Raw genomic sequence first — 27821 nt, 5'->3', positions numbered from 1 at the left:
GCCACAACCAGAAGTTCAACTGCATGCCGCCAAAGTCAATCCGGGGCTATTTGGTGGTCAGGAAACACGCTGAAGTAAATACACTGTACATTGTTTACTGTTTAGAAGGAAAATCTGATATAGAGAGAAAAACAGTTGGAATCTGCACCAGAGAATAGCCTGAACAATTTTCGGAGCACTGTACATACTCTCCTGCTGTTTGATTTACACACACGCCCTGAGTCACTTTGCTTTATCTGATTTCAATCAAAATCGATGCCACCAAAATTAGTTATGTTAAAATATTGGTTATATGTAGCCTTTCTCTTACAAAACCTTGGAAAAGTTGCTTCCCTTGTATTTAAAGTTGCTATTTATTTCGAAGGAAATGTTAACGAAAAACACGTCGATGTTTGGAAATTTACGGGTTAAATCATTGTGGTCATAGGCTTGTACGTTTGAATTGAAACATGCTTAATCAAAAGTACACATACATTTAGAAAAAAACCCCGAAAGTGCATGGTGTAGTAGGTAACTTGTAAGTCTCACATCAAAGACGATTAACAGATAAACACTGAATAAATTTCAAAAACAACGAATATAAAATCAACATAAGTGAGGGCTGTCTTGTGGTGTCCCCCTCTCATTCAAGAGCTTATGAGTTAGATAACCAGTAGGGGAAACTTCTCATTGCTTCCTAAATAGACATCTGTACTGGTTTATAACCAAAGAAATGGACCCGAATTAGGAGTGATTATCATGACTATATCTTTAATAGCTTTTTATATGCTTTCTGGTCACCATTTATAGTTGTGACATTGGCATTTTTACCAGAAAGATAAGATTTATTTTGAGACTGCAAGATAGCAACAGTTCCACATTTATTAGCTCGTGAAAACTTTTGAACCTGCTTGGTGAAGGAAATGGAAGTTTTTTGTATCTAATTTATTACAGAGCAATGGTACTGATTAATGTTGTATGTATTATTGTATAGAACTTGGTTATTTGATAAATCAATTCAGTATGCTTTATTTCCAGGTTTGATATGAAATAGTAGTAAAGTTTGTTCTTGCTCTGCCACCTACATGTTATTCAGCTTAGGAAAGCTGTTTGTCCTGGAAGTAAGTCTTCTGTTAACATGTTTCCTTGGCGACCATCTACTTACACATCCTGTTACTAACCAGCGATATCTGGTTGCCATTGGTGACAGTCTCACTCATGGATTTGTAGGAGCCATCTCTTGGGTCATTGTTATTGATGCAAAGGTAAAAATAAGTTTAAGTTTGCCATTAACTCTAAGTATTTACACTTTCACTTGGCAGAGAAATTTTTTAGTCTTGATAGCATGGAATGTACATATTTTATTCATGCATACTTAAGGTAAATTATTATTTAATTTATTACAAATCTGAAACATTTCAGCTTAAATCATACTAGAATGAAATCCGCTGCATTATATCAAACTTGATACTTGTTTTAATGTTACAAAATACCTATAACATATTTGTAGTATGGCCCATCACTCTGGCTTAACTTAGAATTTACTCTTGTGAATTTTTGCCGTGGTTTACTTTCAGAACAGACATGATATTGCCCAGTGTTTGCTGTGTTTGATGTTTGCCATGGCTGTAGATGTGGACCATTTCATCGCTGCAAAATCACTTAGCTTAGAGGTATACCTCTGTTAAATTTTTCTCTTTTTTATTTTAAATGTTATGTTAGCATGGATGTCCCTGCATCAATTTTAAGTCTTGTCTCATCGTTGAGAGCTATTTGAAGTAACTTGGCAAACATGTTGCTAATGAGGACATGGGATGTCACACAAAAGGCTGTGGTCTGCAGATTCTAGGTCGAGGTCTCCTGAGAGGAGTTATGTCTAGACTATTATTGGAATAATACCAGCCAGCAGTGGGTTAACTTGGAAGAAAGATTAAAGTTATTGGTCCCAGGTTCAGTAACGTCTGGCTGGTTTCTTTACTGGTTTCTAGCTCTTGAACAGCTGCTTAATCCTCATCATATCAAAGACTGTGTTTTTTGTCTGCTTTTTTTTCACCAAACCAAGTTAAAGCACTTGCTCATTCCTATTGTATTTTAATACCATCGATAGGTTTGATCACTTATATTTGAGGTTTTATCACTGATATTGAAGGATTGATCACTGATATTGGAGGTTTGATTGCTGATATTAGAGGTTTGAACACTGATATTGGAGGTTTGATTGTTGATATTGGAGGTTTGATTGCTGATATTGGAGGTTTGAACACTGATATTGGAGGTTTGATTGCTGATATTGGAGGTTTGAACACTGATATTGGAGGTTGATTGCTGATATTGGAGGTTTGAACACTAATATTGTAAGTTTGATTGCTGATATTGGAGGTTTGATTGCTGATATTGGAGGTTTGATTGCTGATATTGGAGGTTGAATGCTGATATTGGAGGTTTGAACACTGATATTGGAGGTTTGATTGCTGATATTTGAGGTTTGAACGCTGATATTGGAAGTTTGAACACTGATATTGTAAGTTTGATTGCTGATATTGGAGGTTTGATTGCTGATACTGGAGGTTGAATGCTGATATTGGAGGTTTGAACACTGATATTGGAGATTTGATTGCTGATATTTGAGGTTTGAACGCTGATATTGTAGGTTTGATTGCTGATATTGGAGGTTTGATTGCTGATATTGTAGGTTTGATTGCTGATATTGGAGGTTGAAAGCTGATATTGGAGGTTTGAACACTGATATTGGAGGTTTGATTGCTGATATTTGAGGTTTGAATGCTGATATTGGAGGTTTGATCACTGATATTGGAGGTTTGAATGCTGATATTTGAGGTTTGAGCTCTGACATTGGAGGTTTGCACACAAATATTGAAGATACAGGCCAGGGAAAGGGATTTATTTAATTAATAATTATCAATACATTTAGTTATTTCCACTGCATATTTTTATTTTCAATTTAATGTTCAAAGCCCGATATTGACATCCAAACCTCTAACATCAGCGTTCAAACCTTCAGTTATTCTGTTCAAAGAAGTTCATACTGACTTATTAAATTACTTTAATAAAAAGGAAATAAATGTGTAATCAACTACATGTATGTTATGTTGAGCATCCATACCTGTACTATTTAATCACCTAACAGGTAAAAGTATTGGGTCTTTTCTTGACCCCAAGCACTTGGTTAAACGCTTGAAGCCATATTCAATACAATTCTTATACTTTTCCTTAGATATGTCTCAGTGATTCCAACCTAATAATATTATAGTCAAATCAAAACATTGAATTCTGAAATGTAAGTTATATATAAGTTGATTACCAAATACAGCCCCTGGTTTGTTCAACCCATGTATTGAGACACACCCTGTTGTTGAGTAAAGAAATTGGCCATTTGTGCTCTATTCAAGTTGTCATACAAAATTGTTCTCATATACATGTATTCATTTAATGGCAATCCAATTATTAATTAAAGATCTGTAATATGATACAAAAATAAATTAATATTTATTAATAACTTCATTTGGTCATTTCTTTATTTCATGGCCATAATAATTATGTAGCTGAATGAAATGTTTTGCCATCAATCACCATTGCAAGATAAATCAATGGATTTTTTTCTTTCTTTCAGTCTTTTTCTGCATTCACATTACGTAAACCGTATATACAAAGTAATATAATTGTAGTGTATCAGTAGGCATATTGTTCCTCCTTTTTTTCAGGCAGCCTTGTCGTTACCCTCCCGACCACCATTCCATGCCACAACTGTGATATTTCTTGTGGACCTTATTCTTCTCATCATGGCAGCCATTCTAAAATCTGGAACACCTCTGACTTTAGCCCTCATGTTCACTGTTGCCTGGTTTTCTCACCATGTGAGAGATGGGACTAGGAGGGGGCTATGGTTACCTCCCTTTACTGAAACACCGCCATTGTCAGGATTGGCGTATTTAGGACTGATTATGGTTATACCTTTGTTAGGCAGAATTTTATATACAAATTGGTTGCAGTTTTCTACTGACAGACAGTTAAAGATCATAGAAAGTAACATTGTATAGTGATTTTATTATGAATTGTTTATAATTAATAAATCATTTGGTACTATATGCATTGTGGTCAAGTTTCAATTATCTACAATACAACGAGAGTGGACAAGAAACAGTTTAGCAAGTAAAGGACCACCTCTTGTGTTATATAGAAATTGCTAAGTAAAAAGGAACACCTTGTAAGATTTATATTTTAATCCACAGTAATAGTTTTATCAAAAGCTACAGGGGTTTTGTTTACTGTGTTATGAAAAACAATGTACATTTAAACCTTTCTTGCAGATCAATGTATGAAAGTACACATATCATGTAGATAAGTACACATATGATGTATGTAAGTACACATTTAATGTATGTAAACACACATATAATGTATGCAAGTACACATTATGTAATTACACATATACTGTATGTAATTACACATATGTAAGTACACATACATTGTATGTAAGAACACATATAATTACATGATGTTATGCACATTTTAACATAATATTAAGCAATTTGCGGACAGAAGTAATTAAGCAAATTGTGCTAGGTTTCAACTAAAACTAATAACATATGAGGACTTATAGGTCTTGCAAGTCGTCAGTTTTTTAGTCTTGCTTCTTTAAGCCAGGTAAATGCTGTTTGTGTGAACTACTATTGTTTAACAGCTTAATCATCTTCTAAATGATTTCATCACAATCTTAATTTCTTTCCAATTTAGTAGATTACACAATACAACAATTTGTTGAGCCACTAGATTTTCGACGTAAACGAGTCAGTCCTATTCACAATGAGTTTAGGCGAAAGCCATTTGTATGCATGCAGCAATGACCTGGTCAATTTTGCATAACATTTTGTGTTTGATCTGACATTTCTCTAGTTGAAATTCATTCCCCGACTGTAAATATAATCAGCAACTTTAAATATAAGGAAGTTCTATTTCTATTAGGAAGTTGAAGACTTTTTGCGCAATGCTTGCTTGAAAGAAAGTGGGAAATCTTGACCATGATAACAATGCAATTCTTATTAATGTGATGAAAAGTGATGAAATATGTCCTCGTATGTTAGTTTATTTTGATTGCCAATATAAATGAACTGAAAGTTGTTCATTAATATACAAACAGATCAAGTTCTGTAATAATTACTTCACTGATGGACTAACCATTTTACTTCTTAGATGAAAAGAGTGGACACAAGTAAATTGTGAACATTTAAATGTCATATGAATTTTTATACATCAATTAACCAACCCTATTACCCTATCTTCCATATTTTATGTATTTGTTACATAAGTTACTATAGCATAGAAAGTCAACAAATTATAACATTCATATACTGCAAAAATCAACTATAGGTAGCATGCATTAAATAAATTGAATCATTTGAACGTACATGTACCTTCAATCTTGTATTTTGTTTTACTAAATGAGAAATATATAAACAGTGACTAGCAGAAATAATTCTTAAAGTGCATTTTTTTTAATAATAAGTGTTTGTGTCAAATCAAATACCTTATTAACAAACCTTGAAATTACCATTGACCTTAAACCCAACATCACACTGCATGTGTTATCATTCCATTTCCAGTCACATAAAACTATTAACGTCATATTTCCGGCTTAAGCCTTATTTCCCTATAGAATCTATCTCTGCTTGTCAACATTCATATAAGTTTGTAAAACATTGAATTATCATTATGTTTACTATATTCGGCTTGTATAACCATAATAAATAGTACCATAAATTGGACACCCCTCGTTTTCATAAAATGTTTGTATCCCTCAAGTGACAAAAGTAAGATCATAGTTCTTTCATTTTCTAAGTTTTGAGGCCAAAAAGGTCTCTACACCCATTTTCATACACGTTACAGTAATGAACATAATAATAACAGATTGTTTGTGGTCTATTCCTCAGAACATCATTTATACAAAATGATCTATGACTTGTTGTTTACAAAATATATGGTGAATGATAAAAAATAAAATAAACATACATTTTGAACTTTTAAATTGATATTGTTTTTTATCTATGTGAAGCTGTAACTCAGTGATTGGGACAGGAACACATCAGTTATTATGCATGTAGTTCATAGAATTACTTTTATCCAGCAGAACAAAATTATTTTGATAATTTTGAACTTGCTTCTTGGATATATTGAACTGTATATGCAAAGTCTGTTTATAGAAATGTACTGCGAGCATAAAATTAAAATAAAAACCCAATTCAAAATTAAATTATGTTTAAAACAAGATCAGGTACACATATTTCATTAATTTTAACATTTTGCACAAATTTCAACCTTACAATTTCATTTTGAAACAATAATTTCAATTTTTCTCAATCTCAACAATTAAGACAATTTAATCTTAAATTCGCACATATTCACTTCAATCAAGAGTGAAAACTACAGAAATGTGTCTTTGTGTTAAAAACTTACATGTAAAATATCCCAGGCCATCCTTAAATATTGTTTGTTTTCAGTGGCCCTATTTATGGTTGACCATAAAATGACTTTACAACTGACAAGAGATCAAAATACAACTATTTGTTGAGCCTACACCAGGAGTGAACATATTAATTTAAGTGTGGACATTTTAAGTGAGCTGGTTGGACCACTGGAACCCAATATCTGTACAGGGATGGCCTTATATGACGCCTTGGTGTCCTACAGAACGGAGTTCAGAAAGGAAACAATGTACAGGTACCTATATATTAAAAGCAAGGCCAGCAGAAATTGGTCTCATAGTGCATGTCTCGGATAGGTCAGTTTTGACTTCATAATATCTTTTATAATTGTAAAAAAGGAAATCAATAACCCCTAAGGACATGCTTACAGACAGTCTCAAGACCAAACACTTAGTAAAACACTTTTATTGAATTACAAAGAATCCTCTTTAATTCATTCCGTTTTACCTGGGAGTAGGATTGGTCCCACATACCAAAAAAATTGTGAAGAATTGTACAATTTTAAATAGTAATAAAATTCAGCAAATTTTATCATAAAAACTCAGCTACAATGAAAGAAATATTTGCAGTTCTGAAGTCAGACTTGAGACTGTTCGTAATCATGGCCCTTGACTTTCAAAACACCTTACAACATGGTGCCACCAATTTATTTTCAGTCACAAAAGTCTATGATGATGTCATAGTTCACCTTACGTCATGACAACTAAAAGACCTATATCCGCTCAGTCATTCATTTCATCTATTTTACTGTAGAACTTCATTACACCTTGTCACCAAAATATCATGCTTAAAATAGTTTTAAATCATAAATGTACATGTATAACAAATTGTTACAAATAATGTTCCATACAGTTACAGCAGACATACTGATGTTATTCATAATTTAGACTGAAGTTTGCTGAATATCTGCTGAAATAGCAACGATGATTAATTTAAGATTCCCATTTAATAAAGGATACTTTCATGATTCTTTTTCTTAAATTTTCACATTTTTCGTTTACATTTTCAGAATCAATGTGTGAAAACTGAAAGAATGCATGTTTGTCTTCTTGTGTACAGATTTTTTAAGACTGGATTTTTAACATCTGATACAAACATTCAGAAATACAATAATATAAAAATAAACTTCTATAGAAATGTAGCAACGTATGTACGAGAAAGGCACATGATTATGATAAGCAAAAGTTCCATTTTTACGGTGTTTCTAAGCCAACACTAACGGTAACATAAAGTGACCCCAATGGCAGGCTTGGTTTCAACTATGTGTCTACCCAGTGCAGAAATAAAAAAAATTGACGTGTATCTATGTGAAATATAAGAAATGTTCAACAAATGCAGAAAATGAAAACTAGTAAATTAAATGGTAAACACATGTGTAATCAAGTTTATCTTATATGAATTTTATCAGATTTGCATACCCTTTTTTAGTTGAATATCATTAATTTCATTAATAAGTGATATTCATACAGTAATTTTTGAAAAGAAAGTGTTTACAGCAATACACATTCTATACATCAAGCAATTCATTACTAGGACTTTTGGATTTATTCACAAGTCAAAATTTAATCAGTTTTGTATTGTGAGGACAAAAGAAACATTGTTACGGCTCAGTTCAACTCTAAATTAACACTCATTGCATAGTTAATATAAAACTTTTAGATCTCCTCTCTAAAATATTGATAAACCTTATCCCATTTAGAACATGTACATCAAATTTGTTTAAGAAAAAAACTGCCTTCAATTTATAATAAGTCTTTCTTGTAACATATTTCAAAGCTTTCTTATTACACAAGCATGGAACTCGAACTATTACACTGACATAACTAGTCTGCACCAAAAATCGTGCTATAAGTGATACATACATGTACACATGCTAGGACGCATGAAATTGACGATGAATATTAAACCTTAACAATTTAGTCTATAACAAGGTTTATATAAAATTACAGCTTTAAATAAGACCGATATCTATATATACACTGAACAACTATATACTACATATTGCCACAGGGGAGTTATAAAACAGGACTTATAATGACTTCATCATTCACAGATGATCGACCAATAAAATTGTGTCTTTCATTTGGATGACAGTAGGGATTATATGACCTGTCCATAAGCACTGAAATTCTATTGGTCAATCTCCTACTGCACCATTCAATTTCAACCAATCAGCATTCATGTAGCAAACACTTGTATGACATTGTAAACATCTGTCCAATCAGATAAGAAATGAGATTTTGCAGTGACCAATCATAGAATGGCACACTTCCACCATGACTTCTTCTGTTCCTGATTGGATGTCAGTTTTCTTCCCCCTCCTCCCTTTGGTGGTGATGAAGCATCCTTTAATGAGAGGGAAATTATTATAAAGAAAGCTGTAAAATTCTGAAGCAAGATGGTAATGGTTTTAATAAATTCGTTTTACCAAAGCACCACATAGGGAATGTTAATGCTATTGGTTTTCTGTAAAACAAGGGGCATAGCTCACCAGTCGTGTAAAGCAATGGAGCTTGCTGTGACATACAGTAATGTGACTTTTGTCTCTAGCAACATGTTTAACATGTTCTTTTTGAATATCTTGAAAGTTTTTGGGTTCTGGGCTGGATTTCTGTTTTTGTACAATAGGTTTTGACCAGTATAGAATACTCCAGGCATGGGAGCTACTGGCACCAATAATTAACATATTTCCTTATGATTGAACCAGCAACCTTCTGCACCAGAAGCGAACATTCAACCACTAGGCTATCACTAGGCTATCAGGGCAGTCATGTCGAGGAAAAGAAAGCCTGTAGACTATTTACCAGTTTCCTGTCCATCTTTGCCTTGATATCGCGTGCGAGCGTGAAAAATGCCTCCTCTACATTGATACTGGCTTTTGCACTCGTTTCCATGAACTTGATTCCATGCTCTATCGCTAACTGTGTAAAGAAGACATGAAACTTTATAAGAATGGCAAAACAAACAAGAGCTGTCACAGAGACAGCGCGCTCGACTATTCCGCCGCTTTTCAGTGTAAGGATTGAAAAGTTTTGGCAAAACATGCATGGATCACTGTTAGATTAAATTTCAATTCAATACATTATGTGCTGAGATATAAACATAAATGTGGTTACATGAAAAAATTTAACCATAATTTTCAAGTCTAATAATAAAGGGCCATTATTTGCAAAATACAGTTATCTCACTTGGTTATTCAATTAGGTTGGGTGGTTGAATACCATTGCATAAAGTCTCAATGCAATACATCAAGTAGTTGCTGAGATATTATCCTGTGTGTGGTAACATGCAAGACTGTAACCAGAATTTCTAAGTCGCATAATAAAGGGCAATTATATGCATTAAATGCAAACAAGAGTTGTCTTACTTGGTTTTTTAAGTAGGTTGGATGGCTGAGTACCATTGTATCCAGTCTCAATGCAATACCTCAAGTAGTTGCTGAGATATTAACGTATGTGTGCTTGCACACAAAACCTTAACCAGATTTTCTAAGTCGAATAATAAAGGACAATTATTTGCATTAAATGCAAACAAGAGTTATCTTACTTGGTTAATTAATTAAGTAGGTTGGATGGTTGAGTACCATTGTATCAAGTCTCAATGCAATACCTCAAGTAGTTGCCGAGACATTTACCTAGGTGTGCTTGCATCCAAAACCTTAACCAAGGGGTGACGCCAACGCGACGCCGATGATTTTTATCTTCATGAAGCAAACACTAAGGCTAGTCTGTTGTTTTTTGGTCAAAAAGGGTCACAACTGAGCAATTATTAAATCCAGAGTTATGGACCTTACTGTAAATGAGTGTATTGTCAACATGTGTACCAAGTTTCATTAGATTATTTACATCAAGTGACATTATAGGTTTTTTTGATTGTTTTTATTGTATGGTGGCCCGGACAAACTCAGATAAGGGAAGTTTAAGTGTAGATAACCAAAAACATGTTGGGCAGGATTATGGTTCTTTGGTTATACACTTTCTCTTATTACCATCTACCTGAATTTCAAGTTTCATTTCAATTTAGTATTTTCCAATATATGGCCTTGACAAGTATCCATTTTTTAAATATATCAGGTTAGGGGGGATACATGTTACTAACAAATATGCTAGCAGGATTATAGTTCTTTGGTAATGCACTTCCTCGTATTGCCATCAAACTAGATTTGAAGTTACATTTCAATCCCTTAAGTAATTTCCAAGATATGACCTGGACAAGCACCAAAAATGGTTATGGGGAGAAACTTAATTAAGGTTAGGTAGTAAGACCCTAATGTGCATCATTTCAAGCTATGATCTACTTGATAATTACTTGATGTGTGTCATTTCTTGGATTAAAAAACAGTTTTTTTAAGAACGTAAAATTTTATTTAAACTTCTCATTTCAGATTATCTTTTTTATAAATATCATCCAAAAGACAAGAAAAACTCTTTATTTCATTTATTTTTTAACATTTTGGTAATATTTGGAAACCTCGTAACAAAAAATCAGAACGCTTTCAGAAATATTACATCATTGATCACATCATCAACAAATATAATCAAACTGTACTGGTATTACAATTTTAACATCCTGTTTTGACCGCGTAAAAACTGGAACATCGAAGTTTTAAGCTAAATGAACAAGTTCTAGAAATATTCCTGTTCCTACACTGCACTTTCTCTTATCACCATCTATCTACATATCTACAAGTTTTATTTCATCAGTAGTTTTGGAAGTGACGGCTCGGACAAGTTGAAAAATGGTTAAGGGGATATAACTTAATAAATATGCATGCTAGGATTATGGTTCATGTGCACCGCACTTCCTCTCATTGCCATCTATCTATATTCTAAGTTTTATTTCAATCCCATCAGTAGTTATGAAGTTATTTTCGGAACAAGAATGTGATGGATGGACAGACAAAGCAGCAACTATATGCTCACCCTTCAGAAGGATAAAAATGGTGATCATGTTTTGACTGACCTGTTCCCCTCGTTCCTTGCTGACCTGTCGCTTGTCGTTCATGTCACACTTGTTTCCCAAAATCATCTTCTCCACGTCTCTCGATGCATGCTGCAATACATGAATGTAACAACCCAAGTTAAGGTTATTTTTGGGAGAGCAAAATATTGCCTGTTTCTAACATCTGGTTATGCATACAAAACAAGAGGGCCCTAAAGTCAACACTTCCTTCCAGTCAAACAAGGGGCATAAGTCAACAATTACTTAAGTCAGGGTTGGGGGCCTTGACTTGTTATTTGTGCCTATTATTGTGTCTGCCAACACATGTACCAAGTTTCATTTGAATAGCATGAACAGATTTTGAATTAAAGCCATCAGTGAAAAATGAGCGCACTGACCCACCCAGGCTTTGAAGTATGCAATATACCTGAGAGCACAAAATTGGATGTTTTCAACATCTTGTAAAGTATACCAACCAAAAAAGAAACAAGAGCTGTCACAGTATGTGACGAATGCCCCCGAATGTGACATTGACCTACGAACAAGGTCAGTACATGAAAAGTTGATCTTGCCTTTACGTGTCAAATACATATGGCAAGTTATTTTAAATTGCCTATGAACATAAAAAATACCACCCATACTTGACAACCTACACTGTTATGTCCTTATATTCAGAATTCCCTTGTGAATAAACACTTAGTGTATCTTTCACTTTAGAGGTAGGGACATGGGTCTTGCACACGACAAGTCGTCTTCATATGTGGAACACATGTAGAAAGTAATCTTAAAATCTGTCCATACAAGAGAAAGTTACAGCCCGGACACGACAACCTATACCCTATGTCCTTGTATGCAGCACTCCATTGTGAATAAACACTAAGTGTTACCTTGACCTTTGAGGTAGGGACACGGGTCTTGCACGCGACATGTCGTCTTGGTATGTGGAACACATGTGGCAAGTTATTTTAAAATCTGTCCATACAAGAGAAAGTTACAGCCCGGACACGACAACCTATACTCTATGACCTTATATGCAGCACTCCATTGTGAATAAACACTAAGTGTGACCTTGACCTTTGAGGTAGGGACACGGGTCTTGCACGCGACACGTCGTCTTGGTATGTGGAACACATGTGGCAAGTTATTTTAAAATCTGTCCATACAAGGGAAAGTTACAGCCTGGACACGACAACCTATACTCTATGTCCTTATATGCAGCACTCCATTGTGAATAAACACTAAGTGTGACCTTGACCTTTGAGGTAGGGACACGAGTCTTGCACGCCACACGTCGTCTTGGTATGTGGAACACATGTGGCAATTTATTTTAAAATCTGTCCGTACAAGGGAAAGTTACAGCCTGGACACGACAACCTATACCCTATGTCCTTGTATGCAGCACTCCATTGTGAATAAACACTAAGTGTGACCTTGACCTTTGAGGTAGGGACACGAGTCTTGCACGCCACACTTCGTCTTGGTTTGTGGAACACATGTGGCAAGTTATTTTAAAATCTGTCTATACAAGGGAAAGTTACAGAGCCTGACGGACAGACGGACGGACGGTGCGATTTTAATATGCCCACCTTCGGGGGCATAAAAAAAGATTAATATTGAAGTTTTTTATTTCATTTAATAGAATGCTAAAGATCTTCTAATGTAGATCAGTTGATAAAGTGTTACAGATTATTCAATGAAATGTTACAGATTGTTAAATGAAAATTAACATATTAGTTAATGATATGTTACAGGTGTTTCCGACACTTTATCTTAAGAGACATGCAAGGGCTTTTTCAATGCTCACATATACCAACTAAGCAAAAAGATACATACCTCTTCAATATTTCTTATCCAGTTTCGGATGTTGTCGAAGGACTTCTCATTTGTAATATCATACACCAGCATTATACCCTGCAAATAGAAGCACAGTGAAAAAAGCCGCTGTGTAGGACAATACACATCATGGCACTGGCTGTACAGTTAGTGCAGTTGTTAGGGCACTCGCTTCTCACCTAGGTGACCCAGGCTCGAATCTCGACCTGGGCGCCTGTGTGTTTGGTTTGTGGTCACCAAGCCGGACAAGTGGGTTTCCTCCGGGTACTCCGGTTTCTTCCACAACTCAAGACTATACTCCCCGAAACATCTTGCCAACGAGAGTGATTAATATAATGTTGTAATAACTTGTTTCACAATTGTTGTAAAATAAATAAGTTAAAACTAAACTAGTACATTGTTGTAACAAATTTGGTATAGAACAGTAATAAAAACATAATCATCAGTCAATCTAGTTTAATGCAAAGGTTAAATGAAAACTTCCTTTTCACCAAAAACAAGACTTCGTGTAGGAAAGGTAATATTGCACTTTTTGCAGTATGCTCATAGTTTGTATAAAATAGTATAAAATCAGTCTTACCATCAGGAAATCCAGTATATTTATTATTACACTGTCTTCACTTAACATTATTTGTATAACTATTACTATACAACAATTATAATTCAAGAAAAGAAGTTTACTTTTGATTAAACAGAGCAAGCTTCTTAAGTGGATGTGAAGTAATCTAATCATGAAGGCTGAATGAGCAAGGTTTTGTGTTGGATGTGAAGTAATCTAATCATGAAGGCTGAATGAGCAAGGTTTTGTGTTGGATGTGAAGTAATCTAATCATGAAGGCTGAATGAGCATGGTTTTGTGTCGGATGTGAAGTAATCTAATCATGAAGGCTGAATGAGCATGGTTTTGTGTCGGATGTGAAGAAATCTAATCATGAAGGCTGAATGAGCACGGTTTTGAGTCGGATGTGAAGTAATCTAATCATGAAGGCTGAATGAGCATGGTTTTGTGTCGGATGTGAAGTAATCTAATCATGAAGGCTGAATGAGCATGGTTTTGAGTTGGATGTTAAGAAATCTAATCATGAAGGCTGAATGAGCATGGTTTTGTGTCGGATGTAAAGTAATCTAATCATGAACGCTGAATGAGCACGGTTTTGAGTCGGATGTGAAGTAATCTAATCATGAAGGCTGAATGAGCAAGGTTTTGTGTCAGAAGTGAAGTAATCTAATCATGAAGGCTGAATGAGCAAGGTTTTGTGTCAGAAGTGAAGTAATCTAATCATGAAGGCTGAATGAGCATGGTTTTGTGTCGTATGTAAAGTAATCTAATCATGAAGGCTGAATGAGCATGGTTTTGTGTCGGATGTGAAGTAATCTAATCATGATGGCTGAATGCGCATGTTTTATCTAATCATGAAGGCTGAGTGAGCATGGTTTTGTGTCGGATGTGAAGTAATCTAATAATGAAGGCTGAATGAGCATGGTTTTGTGTCGGATGTAAAGTAATCTAATCATGAATGCTGAATGAGCATGGTTTTGTGTCGGATGTGAAGTAATCTAATCATGAAGGCTGAATGAGCATGGTTTTGTGTCGGATGTGAAGTAATCTAATCATGAAGGCTGAATGAGCATGGTTTTGTGTCGGATGTGAAGTAATCTAATCATGAAGGCTGAATGAGCATGGTTTTGTGTCGGATGTGAAGTAATCTAATCATGAACGCTGAATGAGCACGGTTTTGAGTCAGATGTGAAGTAATATAATCATGAAGGCTGAATGAGCATGGTTTTGTGTCGGATGTGAAGTAATCTAATCATGAAGGCTGAATAAGCATGGTTTTGAGTCGGATGTGAAGTAATCTAATAATGAAGGCTGAATGAGCATGGTTTTGTGTCGGATGTGAAGTAATCTAATCATGAAGGCTGAATGCGCATGTTTTATCTAATCATGAAGGCTGAATGAGCATGGTTTTGTGTCGGATGTGAAGTAATCTTGTCATCAAGGCTGAATGAGCAAGGTTTTGTGTCAGAAGTGTAGTAATCTAATCATGAAGGCTGAATAAGCATGGTTTTGTGTCGGATGTGAAGTAATCTAATCATGAACGCTGAATGAGCATGGTTTTGAGTCGGATGTGAAGTTATCTAATCATGAAGGCTGAATGAGCAAGGTTTTGTGTCGGATGTGAAGTTATCTAATCATGAACACTGAATGAGCATGGTTTTGAGTCGGATGTGAAGTTATCTAATCATGAACGCTGAATGAGCATGGTTTTGAGTCGGATGTGAAGTAATCTAATCATGAACGCTGAATGAGCATGGTTTTGAGTCGGATGTGAAGTAATCTAATCATGAAGGCTGAATGAGCATGGTTTTGTGTCGGATGTGAAGTTATCTAAACATGAACGCTGAATGAGCATGGTTTTGAGTCGGATGTGAAGTAATCTAATCATGAAGGCTGAATGAGCATGGTTTTGAGTCAGATGTGAAGTTATTTAATCATGAATGCTGAATGAGCATGGTTTTGTGTCGGATGTGAAGTAATCTAATCATGAAGGCTGAATGAGCATGGTTTTGTGTCGGATGTGAAGTAATCTAATCATGAAGGCTGAATGAGCATGGTTTTGTGTCAGATGTGAAGTAATCTAATCATGAAGGCTGAATGAGCACGGTTTTGAGTCGGATGTGAAGTAATCTAATCATGAAGGCTGAATGAGCACGGTTTTGAGTCGGATGTGAAGTAATCTAATCATGAAGGCTGAATGAGCACGGTTTTGTGTCGGATGTGAAGTAATCTAATCATGAAGGCTGAATGAGCATGGTTTTGAGTCGGATGTGAAGTAATCTAATCATGAAGGCTGAATGAGCATGGTTTTGTGTCGGATGTAAAGTAATCTAATCATGAACGCTGAATGAGCAAGGTTTTGAGTCGGATGTAAAGTAATCTAATCATGAAGGCTGAATGAGCATGGTTTTGAGTCGGATGTGAAGTAATCTAATCATGAAGGCTGAATGAGCATGGTTTTGAGTCGGATGTGAAGTAATCTAATCATGAAGGCTGAATGAGCATGGTTTTGAGTCGGATGTGAAGTAATCTAATCATGAAGGCTGAATGAGCATGGTTTTGTGTTGGATGTGAAGTAATCTAATCATGAAGGCTGAATGAGCATGGTTTTGTGTCAGATGTGAAGTTATCTAATAATGAAGGCTAAATGAGCATTGTTTTGAGTCATAAAGGCTTAAAGATTAATAACAAAGCATGTAAAAGAATTTTTCAAAAAGATTCCAAATTGATTACTGTTCATTTTTCCGCAAATAATTCATGCTTAAGACTTTTTTCGTGCATACATCCTTTCATTGACTTACCATTGCACCTCTGTAATATGCTGTTGTGATGGTTCTGAATCGTTCCTGTCCTGCTGTGTCCCTGTAAAAAAATTGTAATAAAATTACAAAAGAAATACTGAACTAGAAATGTGCCCCCACTTTGATTTTTTGTCACAGAAAATAAGCCATAATGATTATTCAGGATAATCTGCACATATAGGATAAGTTGAATTGAGTTGGGTTTTACGGCATCGCAAGACTGTATAGGTTATATGGCGCCATTCAGGCAGGAAAAAACTTGTTGGATCCACATCTCATTTACATCGAGATGATATTTTTTAAGTATTGTTGGGAAATAAAGGGCCCTAACTCCTAAATGATTAAAGCGATTTCCATGGCTATCGAACTTGATCAAGATATTATGGTCACAATCATGTATGTAAAGTTTGGTGAGGATTGGACACATACTTTTCAAGAATTAGATTGGAAACATATATTTTTGAAGTATTTTTGGCAAAAAAGGGCCGTAACTCCTAAATGACTAAAGCGATTTCCATGCCTATCGAACTTGATCAAGATATTATGGTCACAAACATGTGTTTAAAGTTTGGTGAGGATTGGACAAACGGTTTTCAAGAATTAGATCGGAAACATATTTTTGAAGTATTTTTGGCAAAAAAGGGCCGTAACTCCTAAATGACTAAAGCGATTTCCATGACTATCGAACTTGATCAAGATATTATGGTCACAAACATGTGTTTAAAGTTTGGTGAGGATTGGACAAACGGTTTTCAAGAATTAGATCGGAAACAATCTTCGGGACGTACGTACGTACAGACAGACAGACAGACAGACAGACGGACAGACGTACGTACGGACAAGGGCAACCCTATATGCCGCCACTTTGTGGGGGCATAAAAATGTTTATTCATGCTTGTATTCTGACCTCCAGCCACTTTTTTATTCATTTTGAATTGTGGTATTTTGCACGATATACTATAATCTCTGTTAAAATGGACAATATATAAATATAGTATTAATGATATTATAACAAGGTGAAGCTTCAAATTTACATGCATAATTGTGGCATAATCAACAATTACTAATAAGCCGCAGTGAAAGGCCTTGCAAAGCACAGGGTCAATATCATTGATAAAATGTCCATGTTTTATGGGAATACATAGGGAAATGTCACTGATAACATGTGTTTGTCTCACTGGAGTACACATTGGCAATAGCACTGATAACATGTGTTTGTTTTATTGACATACACATTGGCAATGTCACTGATAGCATGTGTTTGTTTCATTGAAATACACATTGGCAATGTCACTGATAGCATGTGTTTGTTTCATTGAAATACACATTGGCAATGTCACTGATAGCATGTGTTTGTCTCACAGGAGTACACATTGGCAATGTCACTGATAGCATGTGTTTGTCTCAGAGGAGTACACATTGGAAATGTCACTGATAGCATGTGTTTCTCTCACAGGAGTACACATTGGCAATGTCACTGATAGCATGTGTTTGTTTCACAGTAGTACACATTGGCAATGTCACTGATAGCATGTGTTTGTCAACAGGAGTACACATTGGCAATGTCACTGATACCATGTGTTTGTTTCACAGTAGTACACATTGGCAATGTCACTGATAGCATGTGTTTGTCAACAGGAGTACACATTGGCAATGTCACTGATACCATGTGTTTGTTTCATTGAAATACACATTGGCAATGTCACTGATAGCATGTGTTTGTTTCATTGAAATACACATTGGCAATGTCACTGATAGCATGTGTTTGTTTCATTGAAATACACATTGGCAATGTCACTGATAGCATGTGTTTGTCTCACAAGAGTACACATTGGCAATAGCACTGATAGCATGTGTTTGTCTCACAAGAGTACACATTGGCAATGTCACTGATAACATGTGTTTGTCTCAGAGGAGTACACATTGGCAATGTCACTGATAGCATGTGTTTGTCTCACGGGAGTACACATTGGCAATGGCACTGATAGCATGTGTTTGTCTCACGGGAGTACACATTGGCAATGTCACTGATAACATGTGTTTGCCTCACAGGAGTACACATTGGCAATGTCACTGATAGCATGTGTTTGCCTCACGGGAGTACACATTGGCAACGTCACTGATAGCATGTGTTTGCCTCACAGGAGTACACATTGGCAACGTCACTGATAGCATGTGTTTGCCTCACAGGAGTACACATTGGCAATGGCACTGATAGCATGTGTTTGTCTCACAGGAGTACACATTGGCAATGTCACTGATAGCATGTGTTTGTCTCACGGGAGTACACATTGGCAATGTCACTGATAGCATGTGTTTGCCTCACAGGAGTACACATTGGCAATGGCACTGATAGCATGTGTTTGTCTCACAGGAGTACACATTGGCAATGGCACTGATAGCATGTGTTTGTCTCACAGGAGTACACATTGGCAATGTCACTGATAGCATGTGTTTGTCTCACAGGAGTACACATTGGCAATGTCACTGATAACATGTGTTTGTCTCACAGGAGTACACATTGGCAATGGCACTGATAGCATGTGTTTGTCTCACAGGAGTACACATTGGGAATGGCACTGATAGCATGTGTTTGTCTCACGGGAGTACACATTGGCAATGGCACTGATAGCATGTGTTTGTCTCACAGGAGTACACATTGGCAATGGCACTGATAGCATGTGTTTGTCTCACAGTACACATTGGCAATGGCACTGATAGCATGTGTTTGTCTCACAGGAGTACACATTGGCAATGGCACTGATAACATGTGTTTGTCTCACAGGAGTAAACATTGGCAATAGCACTGATAGCATGTGTTTGTCTCACAGGAGTACACATTGGCAATGGCACTGATAGCATGTGTATGTCTCACAGGAGTACACATTGGCAATGGCACTGATAGCATGTTTTTGTCTCACAGGAGTACACATTGGCAATGGCACTGATAGCATGTGTATGTCTCACAGGAGTACACATTGGCAATGGCACTGATAGCATGTGTTTGTCTCACAGGAGTACACATTGGGAATGGCACTGATAGCATGTGTATGTCTCACAGGAGTACACATTGGCAATGTCACTGATAACATGTGTTTGTCTCACAGGAGTACACATTGGCAATGTCACTGATAACATGTGTTTGTCTCACAGGAGTACACATTGGCAATGTCACTGATAACATGTGTTTGTCTCACAGGAGTACACATTGGCAATGTCACTGATAACATGTGTTTGTCTCACAGGAGTACACATTGGCAATGTCACTGATAACATGTGTTTGTCTCACAGGAGTACACATTGGCAATGTATGTTTCATAGGAATACCTTGAACTGTTTTTTCTCAAAGTTCAGGAGTTACTCTGCAATAGTCAACAACACCTGGTTCTAGAATGATGACAATATGCTGACTTCTCTCTTCAGAAAGCAGACAAACCAACAAAATATATTCATTGCATCCAGCAAATAGACGTATGTTGGCAATTATGCCAGTTATTTTATATGGCTCAGAGTTATGTCTTATGGGGACTGAAAAAAATGGTTTTCAATGATAATGTACATATCTTGGGATGCAAGGGGCTCTTGAAATGTTCAACAAACTGGTTGTAATGAGGTGGTTCTAGGTGACTTGAGGGTTGGAACATTTCCCTATGTATATTAATTCATCGAAACGTTGTACTAAATACTGGACTCATCTTCTTAGTATTCCAAATACTTGATACCAGAAATTATGTTTTTGTATATTACGATAGTAATGGCTTTGGTAATTAGGTGACTCCTGTTAGAGAAAATTTATAAAGTAATTGCTGTGGCAACATTTGGGAACGTCAACATGTCAATAATGTTATGTTGTATTTGTTTATGTATACTAGTAGGTTAAAAGATCAGTATTTACAAATGTGGAGTGCTAGATATATAGAGAATAGAAAGTTATCATCATTTACTCAATATAAAACAAAGTAAACAAGAGATGTTTGTCAAACATTATGCACCCCCCCCCCCCCCCCCCCCCCCCCCCCCCCCCTGAGCGCCATGTTGTCAGGATTATGTGGACAATTGAATGAAATGTGCATGGACCGAAATGACAGCTGATTTGTTGCCGTTAAGGCAGTTTGAAGATTATGACCATTAAAGTGCGAGGATAGAGTGTGTTATGACCATGACCTTTGACTCTATGAACTCAAAATTCAGAGTCATCAGCTGGTCACCAGAAACCTAAATGTCAAGTTCGAGGGCCATGGGTGCAGGCATTGTCAAGTCATCACACAGACAAGTTTTTTTCCTTCAAGGTCACTGTGACCTTGACCTTTGACCCAATGACCCCTTAAATCATAAGGGGTCATCTACAAGTCAGATGCAACTCCAAGTCAAGTTTGAAGGCCATGGGTTCAGGCATTGTTGAGTTATCACTCGGACAACCTTTTACCATTCAAGGTGACCTTGACCTTTGGCTCTATGAATCCTAAAATCAATAAGGGTGGTCTACTGGTCAGGCTTGACATCCATGTCAAGTTTAATGATCATAGGTTCAGGCATTGTTGAGATATCAGTGGGAGAAGATTTGTTAACTTTTTAATGTTAAAGGTTACTATGACATTGACCTTGGCCTGATGACCCCCAAAGTCAATAGGGGTCATCTACTGGGTATGCCCAACCTTCATGTCAAGTTTGATGATCATAGGTCCAGGAATTGTTGAGTTCGCTTTCAAGGTCACTGTGACCTTGCCCTTTGACCCCTAAAATCAATAGGGTCATCTACTGGTCAGGCCCAACCTCCATGTCAAGTTTGAGGGCCATGGGTGCAGGCATTGTTGAGTTATCACTCAGACAACCTTTTATCATTCAAGGTCACTGTGACCTTGACCTTTGGCCCAATGACCCCTAAAATCAATAGGGATCATCTCCCGGCCAGGCCCAACCTCCAAGTCAAGTTTGAGGGCCATGGGTGCAGGCATTGTCGAGTTATCACTCGGATAACCTTCTACCATTCCAGGTCACTGTGACCTTGACCTTTAGCCCAATGACCCCTAAAATCAATAGGGACCATCTTCTGGCCAGGCCCAACCTCCAAGTCAAGTTTGAGGGCCATGGGTGCAGGCATTGTCGAGTTATCACTCGGACAACCTTTTACCATTCAAGGTGACTATGACCTTGACCTTTGGCCAGATGACCCCCAAAAACAAATGGGGTCATGTACTGGTCAGGCCCAATTCCAATTCAAGTTTGAGGGCCATGGGTGCAGGCATTGTCACGTTATCACACGGAAAACCTTTAACCATTCAAGGTGACTGTGACCTTGACCTTTGGCCCGATGACCCCCAAAAACAATAGGGGTCTTCTACTGGTCAGGCCCAACCTCCAATTCAATTATGAGGGCCATGGGTGCAGGCATTGTCAATTTATCACTCGGACAACCTTTTACCATTCAAGGTCACTGTGACCTTGACCTTTGGCCCGATGACCCCCAAAAACAATAGGGGTCTTCTACTGGTCAGGCCCAACCTCCAATTCAATTATGAGGGCCATGGGTGCAGGCATTGTCAAATTATCACTCGGACAACCTTTTACCATTCAAGGTCACTGTGACCTTGACCTTTGGCCCGATGACCCCCAAAAACAATAGGGGTCATCTACTGGTCAGGCCCAACCTCCAATTCAATTATGAGGACCATGGGTGCCGGCATTGTTGAGTTATCACTTGGACAACCTTTTACCATTCAAGGTCACTGTGACCTTGACCTTTGACCCGATGAGCCCCAAAAACTATAGGGGTCAGCTACTGGTCAGGCCCAACCTCCAAGTCAAGTTTGAGGGCCATTGGTGCTGGCATCGTCAAGTTATCACTCGGACGACCTTTTACCATTCAAGGTCACTGTTACCTTGACCTTTGGCCTGATGACCCCCCAAAACAATAGGGGTCATCTATTGGTCATGCCCAACCTCCATGTCAAGTTTGAGGGTCATGGGTGCAGGCATTGTTGAGTTATCACTCGGACAAGCTTTAAAATTATTTTACCATTAAAGGTCACTGTGACCTTGACCTTTGACCCGATGAGCCCAAAAACAATAGGGGTCATCTACTGGTCAGGCCCAACCTTCATGTCAAGTTTGATGACCATACGTCCAGGAATTGTTGAGTTATCACTCGGACAAGCTTTGGTCTACCGACGGACCGACCGACCAACATGCCTGTGCAAAGCAATATATCCCTCTTCTTCGAAGGAAGGCATAACAATTGAACCCTATGTTCATGTTTTAGATGTAGCTGAATTTCATAAATATTTTTCATCATTTATATGTCCTGTACATAATCTCTCTAGTGAAATTGGTAAACATTATGGCAAAGACTGAGAAGAACGCAGACTTCAAATGTTATATTGAAAAAATGAATTACATTTTTTCGTTGATATGTCATATAATTACATAATGTTAAAAGAAATGTTTTACATCATTTCAATTATAACATGTCATTGTCACTATAAATCACATTTGTATTATATATGTATACTCTTGTTTTTGTGTATGGACTTAAAGGCCTTCTGTACAATAAACTTTGAACTTGATGTAAAAATAGCCAATTTAAATCTAAAAGTTACCATATTTGTAGTTTTATTTTCTTCCCATCAAGTTCTATTGTCCTGATTTTGAAGTCTATGCCTGAAAAGAGAAAAAAGATAAATCAAACAAAATTCATCAAAAATAAGGTTTACTATGACATATAATTATATAGATATGAAGATATCTAAATGACTGTGTGTTAGGTTGGTCCATTATTTGTAAAAACTTGAAAAATTCATTTGTTTGTGCACAATAACTACACATTGTTAATTATTAATATTAAGAGAACAGCCTCTGATATCTATTATGTGCTGCTATCATCAGATATGAATATATGCCAGTATCAGTTGAACACTTGAAATAGCTGATAAAACACACATTTTTGTTAGGTGTCCAATGCATATCAAATAAAATGACAGTCTTATCTTACTATTTAACCTTGCAATTTGACCACAATACTGTGCAGCAAACACACATGAGCAATCTTATAAGCTCAAGTATCTTTTCTGAAATACTTGAAATATCCTGCATTCAAATTTGAGTCAACATGTGTTCAGTACAATCAAAAACATATTGTTTACATTATAATACATCAAATGACAAGTTAGAGAAACGAACAGAAAGCCATAATTTTGGTCAAATTTGACACAGCAAAAATGCCTTTGTTTAGTTCACCTGAACTAGATGCTAATGATCATCTGTGAAAATTTGAATTTCTTTTAAAGGTGAATGTGGAGTTCGAAGCACAATAAGTTTTCACTAAAAAGTAATAACTCTATTTAGAGGAAAAAGGGCCATAAAAACTTTCAAATGTTAACATAAATTTACTCATTCACAGTCTTTGTTTGTTTTATTATGCTATATAAATGCTAATAGGATATGTGTCCTATGTCAAGCTGACATAGACGATACTCATAAGGTCACTGACTTACCTTATGGGTAGTTATGTGTCCTTGTATTACCTTTTATACAAAACATAACACGTAAATTCCATATTTCAGAAAATATTATGTCTATACTAACCTGTTATTAATTTTACATATATAGAAAATATGTCTTACTACTAAAATGTTTTTGAACTCACATATTTCAGATAATCAAATGTTACTGAACTCACATATTTCAGATAATCAAATGTTACTGAACTCACATGTTATTGAACTCGCATATTTCAGATAATCAAATGTTATTGAACTCACATATTTCAGATAATCAAGTGTTATTGAACACACATATTTCAGATAATCAAGTGTTATTGATCTCATATATTTCAGATAATCAAATGTTATTGAACTCACATATTTCAGATAATCAAATGTTATTGAACTCATATATTTCAGATAATCAAATGTTATTGAACTCACATATTTCAGATAATCAAATGTTATTGAACTCACATATTTCAGATAATCAAATGTTATTGAACTCACATATTTCAGATAATCAAATGTTATTGAACTCACATATTTCAGATAATCAAGTGTTATTGATCTCACATATTTCAGATGATCAAATGTTATTGAACTCACATATTTCAGATAATCAAATGTTATTGAACTCACATATTTCAGATAATCTCTATCTCTATTTCTTCTATAAGTCTCTAGGAAACTTGTGACCCCCCAGGGCAGTGCCAGTTTTGACCCAAGGGGCATAATTTGAACAACTATGGTAGTGGACCACTAAATTAAGCCTCGTTCAAAATAGCAAGGATCTGCATAGCTGTTTCAGACAAAAAAGGTTTTTAACATTTCCCAATTTAAGTATACCAAACCTGTGAACCCGGGGCCGTGGCCAGTAATGACCCCAGGGGCATAAGTTGAACAAACATTCACAAGCAATTGTGACTTTACATATAAACTTGGCTAAAAATAGACTTTGCTCATGTAGTCTTGGCTAAAAATAGACTTACAATGTAGCTAAAAATAGGATTTTTTTTATACTTTTAAGACCCATAATCTAGGCGGATCTGGCTGGTTTCCAAAAGAAACCGAGCTTAAATGGATTTAAATACTGTACAAGTTTCTTCGAGATACAATCAAAACTGAAGACTGTATCCTGTTCACAAGCAATTGTTTACTGACGCACGGATGCACAGACTATGTACATATTACCATCGCATAAGCCTTTGGCCAGTAGCGCTAAAAATCTAATTCCTGGTGTTTCTTTACCTATTGTTGAGATAAATATAGGGCTATAAGTATTGTCGCAGTAACGAAACATGAGCGATGTCTTCCCAACAGCGCTGTCCCCGATAATGAGAACCTTGATGGTTAAAGGTGCGACAGGTTTAGATTCTGGCACAGTTGTGACATCTTGGTACACCGGGCTGTCCATATCTGAACTCATTTTTGCTTCTTATTTGTTCCTTATTTAATGTACAATGTAACAGTTACTTTTCTTTTCTTTAAATCCAAGCACAGGTTCTTCTGTGAGTTCTCTTGCACATGTGGATAAGTAGAACACTGTATTAGTCTTGTTAAGCTTTCTTTTATTGCTTCCTGTTCTTATAGCATCAAACTCTGAATTAACAATGATATCTGTTATGGCACCAAATAGTCCATTATAAATGATATTGCATTTACTACTTTATTCAAAATATCACATGAGTATGTGTCCACAGTAAATAATTCAATCAAGACTGATGAACTGAAGTAAAGTCTTATGTTTTAAAAAAAATGCTACATCCAAAATTTATATCTTATCTGATTTTATTCACTGTAGTATATGTTTTGGTATAAAACAAACACATAAAAAATAAAAACTTAAACGTCTTCTTCCCTGGTATTGATTTGAAGTGTTAACATTGATTTTGGCTGGTTGCTGATTTTCTCTAAGGTTCATTTACATATACACTATATAATCACAAATAAATATCACTGTTAACACTGCACAGGGAACAATTTTTATATGTGCCACTGTATGTCCACTTTCTGAAATCTTGTGGCTCAGAATGTCCACTTTCCTTATTCAGAGAACTTGAAAGAGCAACAAAACATCACATGATGTCTATAAAAAAATTGATATACTTTCTACATGATTTCGTGAAACTTTGAACTGATTTGATAAAATAAAGTGATAACTGCAACCAACATACTATCAAGCGTTTATTTATATGAATCAATTGTTTACTTTATCCAACTATTTGGCCATGTGATATATAGGTGCTCCAATGATGATGAATCAGTCAAGGAAGACAAAATGTTCAAAGATATTTAGGAGGTGGAGGTAGGGAGCAAACTATATATCAAGTATTCAGGGCTCGAATTTAGCACTCGCACACTCGCAAAATGGCAGTGGAAATTGGAATTGGGAGTTGAGTTGAGGTACTTACAAAATTTTGTGAGCAAAAACTCTTGAATAAAAACAACTTTCAATTTGCCTACTGTCTATTTCTCGTAAACACACATAAAATGATAAAATTTTAAAAAATTGAGGACTGTTTTTTTGTGTTCAGACTTAGGCAGCCGTATTTGGCTATAATCGTCGCAATTTTGAGGCACAGTCCATCATCATGACAATCAAGAAAAGTTTGTTTACTCATGGCTATTTAAAGTGACACTCTTATTCAAAATCAATACATAAACATGTACAACAAACATAAATTTTGAATGATAAACCTTAAACTACTTACTAAATAATGTTTTTATGGAAAATATTAATTACAAACAACAAGATTGTAAGTAACTGTGTATATAATAGCTGAAAACGCACAAATATTAAATGATTGGTGAATGCTAAAAGATTTACTGTGATCTACTATAGTCTCATGCGGTAGAACTATCATGTTTTCTGCACCTTTCTTTAAAATTTAATTCAGTATCCTCCATAAAAAACATTGTTTTCGACATTTATTCATCCTTTTTGGTGTATTAAAACAATTGTATTATTTTTGTAAATCATATTTGGGAGTAAGAGGGCCTCTTTAAAATCGACTGAAACGGCTGATGGTTATGATCAAACTAAACTATTTTGAGCAGACTGCACATCAGACTTCCTTGATACGTTTTCTATGTTTACAAATGTAAATTGCTTTAGAAGGTGAATTGTTATGACACAGAAAAAAATATTGTCGTTTTTTTTCACATTAGATTTTCCTAACAAAAACAAAATGGAAACAAAAATATTGCGAGACAATTTCTGATTTTGCGAGTTGAAATTTTCATCACTTGCAAAAATTTGTGAGTCAAATTATTTTCTTAATTCAATTCCTCAGGTTTTGTCAATAATTGGTCTGAGTTCAGCGACAAATGAATCTTGATTTTCACTATTAAATTGATTATATCTTAAGTAGAAATGTATAAAACACACACTACAAAAGTATAAGAATGAATGACCTCTCATTGTGATATGAACATACCAACTTGTAAACCCAAAACACTGCATATAATGGTTCTGTCTCGACCTATGTCGAGCATAAATCTTGCCCAATAAAGCAAGATCATGTTCGTCATTTACCAAACGATATTTCTATAATGTTTTCTCACACTTCATACACAATAAATTATCAGTAAAATGCACTTTTTGATTCAATGATTTTTATCAAACTGACCTCTTTGATAATGAGCAACAATTGATTGCTATTTTTACCTGATTTTCAATCCCTATTATCGATGTTGGTCTCATTGGTGTTGCAAAAATGTGTTGGCA

At 35.8% G+C, this 27821-nt stretch overlaps 2 protein-coding genes across 6 annotated transcripts in view; one reads left to right on the top strand and one right to left on the bottom strand.

Annotated features, from left to right (window-relative positions):
• The first annotated feature begins 352 nt into the window (after positions 1–352).
• LOC128221850 (transmembrane protein 267-like) lies at positions 353–4146 on the top strand. Of its 4 annotated transcripts, none has more exons than XM_052930470.1 (4): positions 353–431; positions 1018–1244; positions 1557–1652; positions 3702–4146. In XM_052930470.1, exons 2-4 carry the CDS (start codon positions 1065–1067, stop codon positions 4035–4037), a joined length of 612 nt encoding a protein of 203 aa, XP_052786430.1. In that variant the 5' UTR covers positions 353–431; positions 1018–1064; the 3' UTR covers positions 4038–4146. The 4 variants fall into 4 exon arrangements, with proteins under 4 accessions (XP_052786430.1, XP_052786433.1, XP_052786432.1 ...); XM_052930473.1 differs by having other exon boundaries at positions 359–506; XM_052930472.1 differs by having other exon boundaries at positions 359–510.
• A 56-nt stretch (positions 4147–4202) lies between these two features.
• The window catches only part of LOC128221849 (ras-related protein Rab-8A), a 31978-nt gene continuing 8359 nt past the window's right edge, over positions 4203–27821 (bottom strand). Inside the window, exons 1-7 of one of the 2 annotated variants that reach the window (XM_052930467.1) lie at positions 25343–25654; positions 23210–23270; positions 16614–16674; positions 13254–13331; positions 11442–11531; positions 9284–9400; positions 4203–8825 (exon numbers count right to left, since the gene is read on the bottom strand). In XM_052930467.1, coding sequence (XP_052786427.1) covers positions 8733–8825; positions 9284–9400; positions 11442–11531; positions 13254–13331; positions 16614–16674; positions 23210–23270; positions 25343–25520 — 678 coding nt within the window. In that variant the 5' untranslated portion in view covers positions 25521–25654 and the 3' untranslated portion in view covers positions 4203–8732. Of the gene's footprint in view, positions 8826–9283; positions 9401–11441; positions 11532–13253; positions 13332–16613; positions 16675–23209; positions 23271–25342; positions 25655–27821 lie in introns of those variants that run through there. The other variant, XM_052930468.1, reaches the window with a different exon arrangement.

Source organism: Mya arenaria, chromosome 16 (assembly GCF_026914265.1).
Source record: "Mya arenaria isolate MELC-2E11 chromosome 16, ASM2691426v1".
In the NCBI taxonomy this organism is placed as follows: domain Eukaryota; kingdom Metazoa; phylum Mollusca; class Bivalvia; order Myida; family Myidae; genus Mya; species Mya arenaria.
This window is presented reverse-complemented; position numbering and strand designations above follow the sequence as displayed.

Coding starts and splice junctions, on each gene's coding strand:
- LOC128221850 (XM_052930470.1), top strand. CDS start 1,065: ATGTTATTCAGCTTAGGAAAGCTGTTTGTCCTGGAAGTAAGTCTTCTG. Junction 1,245..1,556: donor TCATTGTTATTGATGCAAAG/GTAAAAATAAGT, acceptor GTTTACTTTCAG/AACAGACATGATATTGCCCA. Junction 1,653..3,701: donor CAAAATCACTTAGCTTAGAG/GTATACCTCTGT, acceptor CCTTTTTTTCAG/GCAGCCTTGTCGTTACCCTC.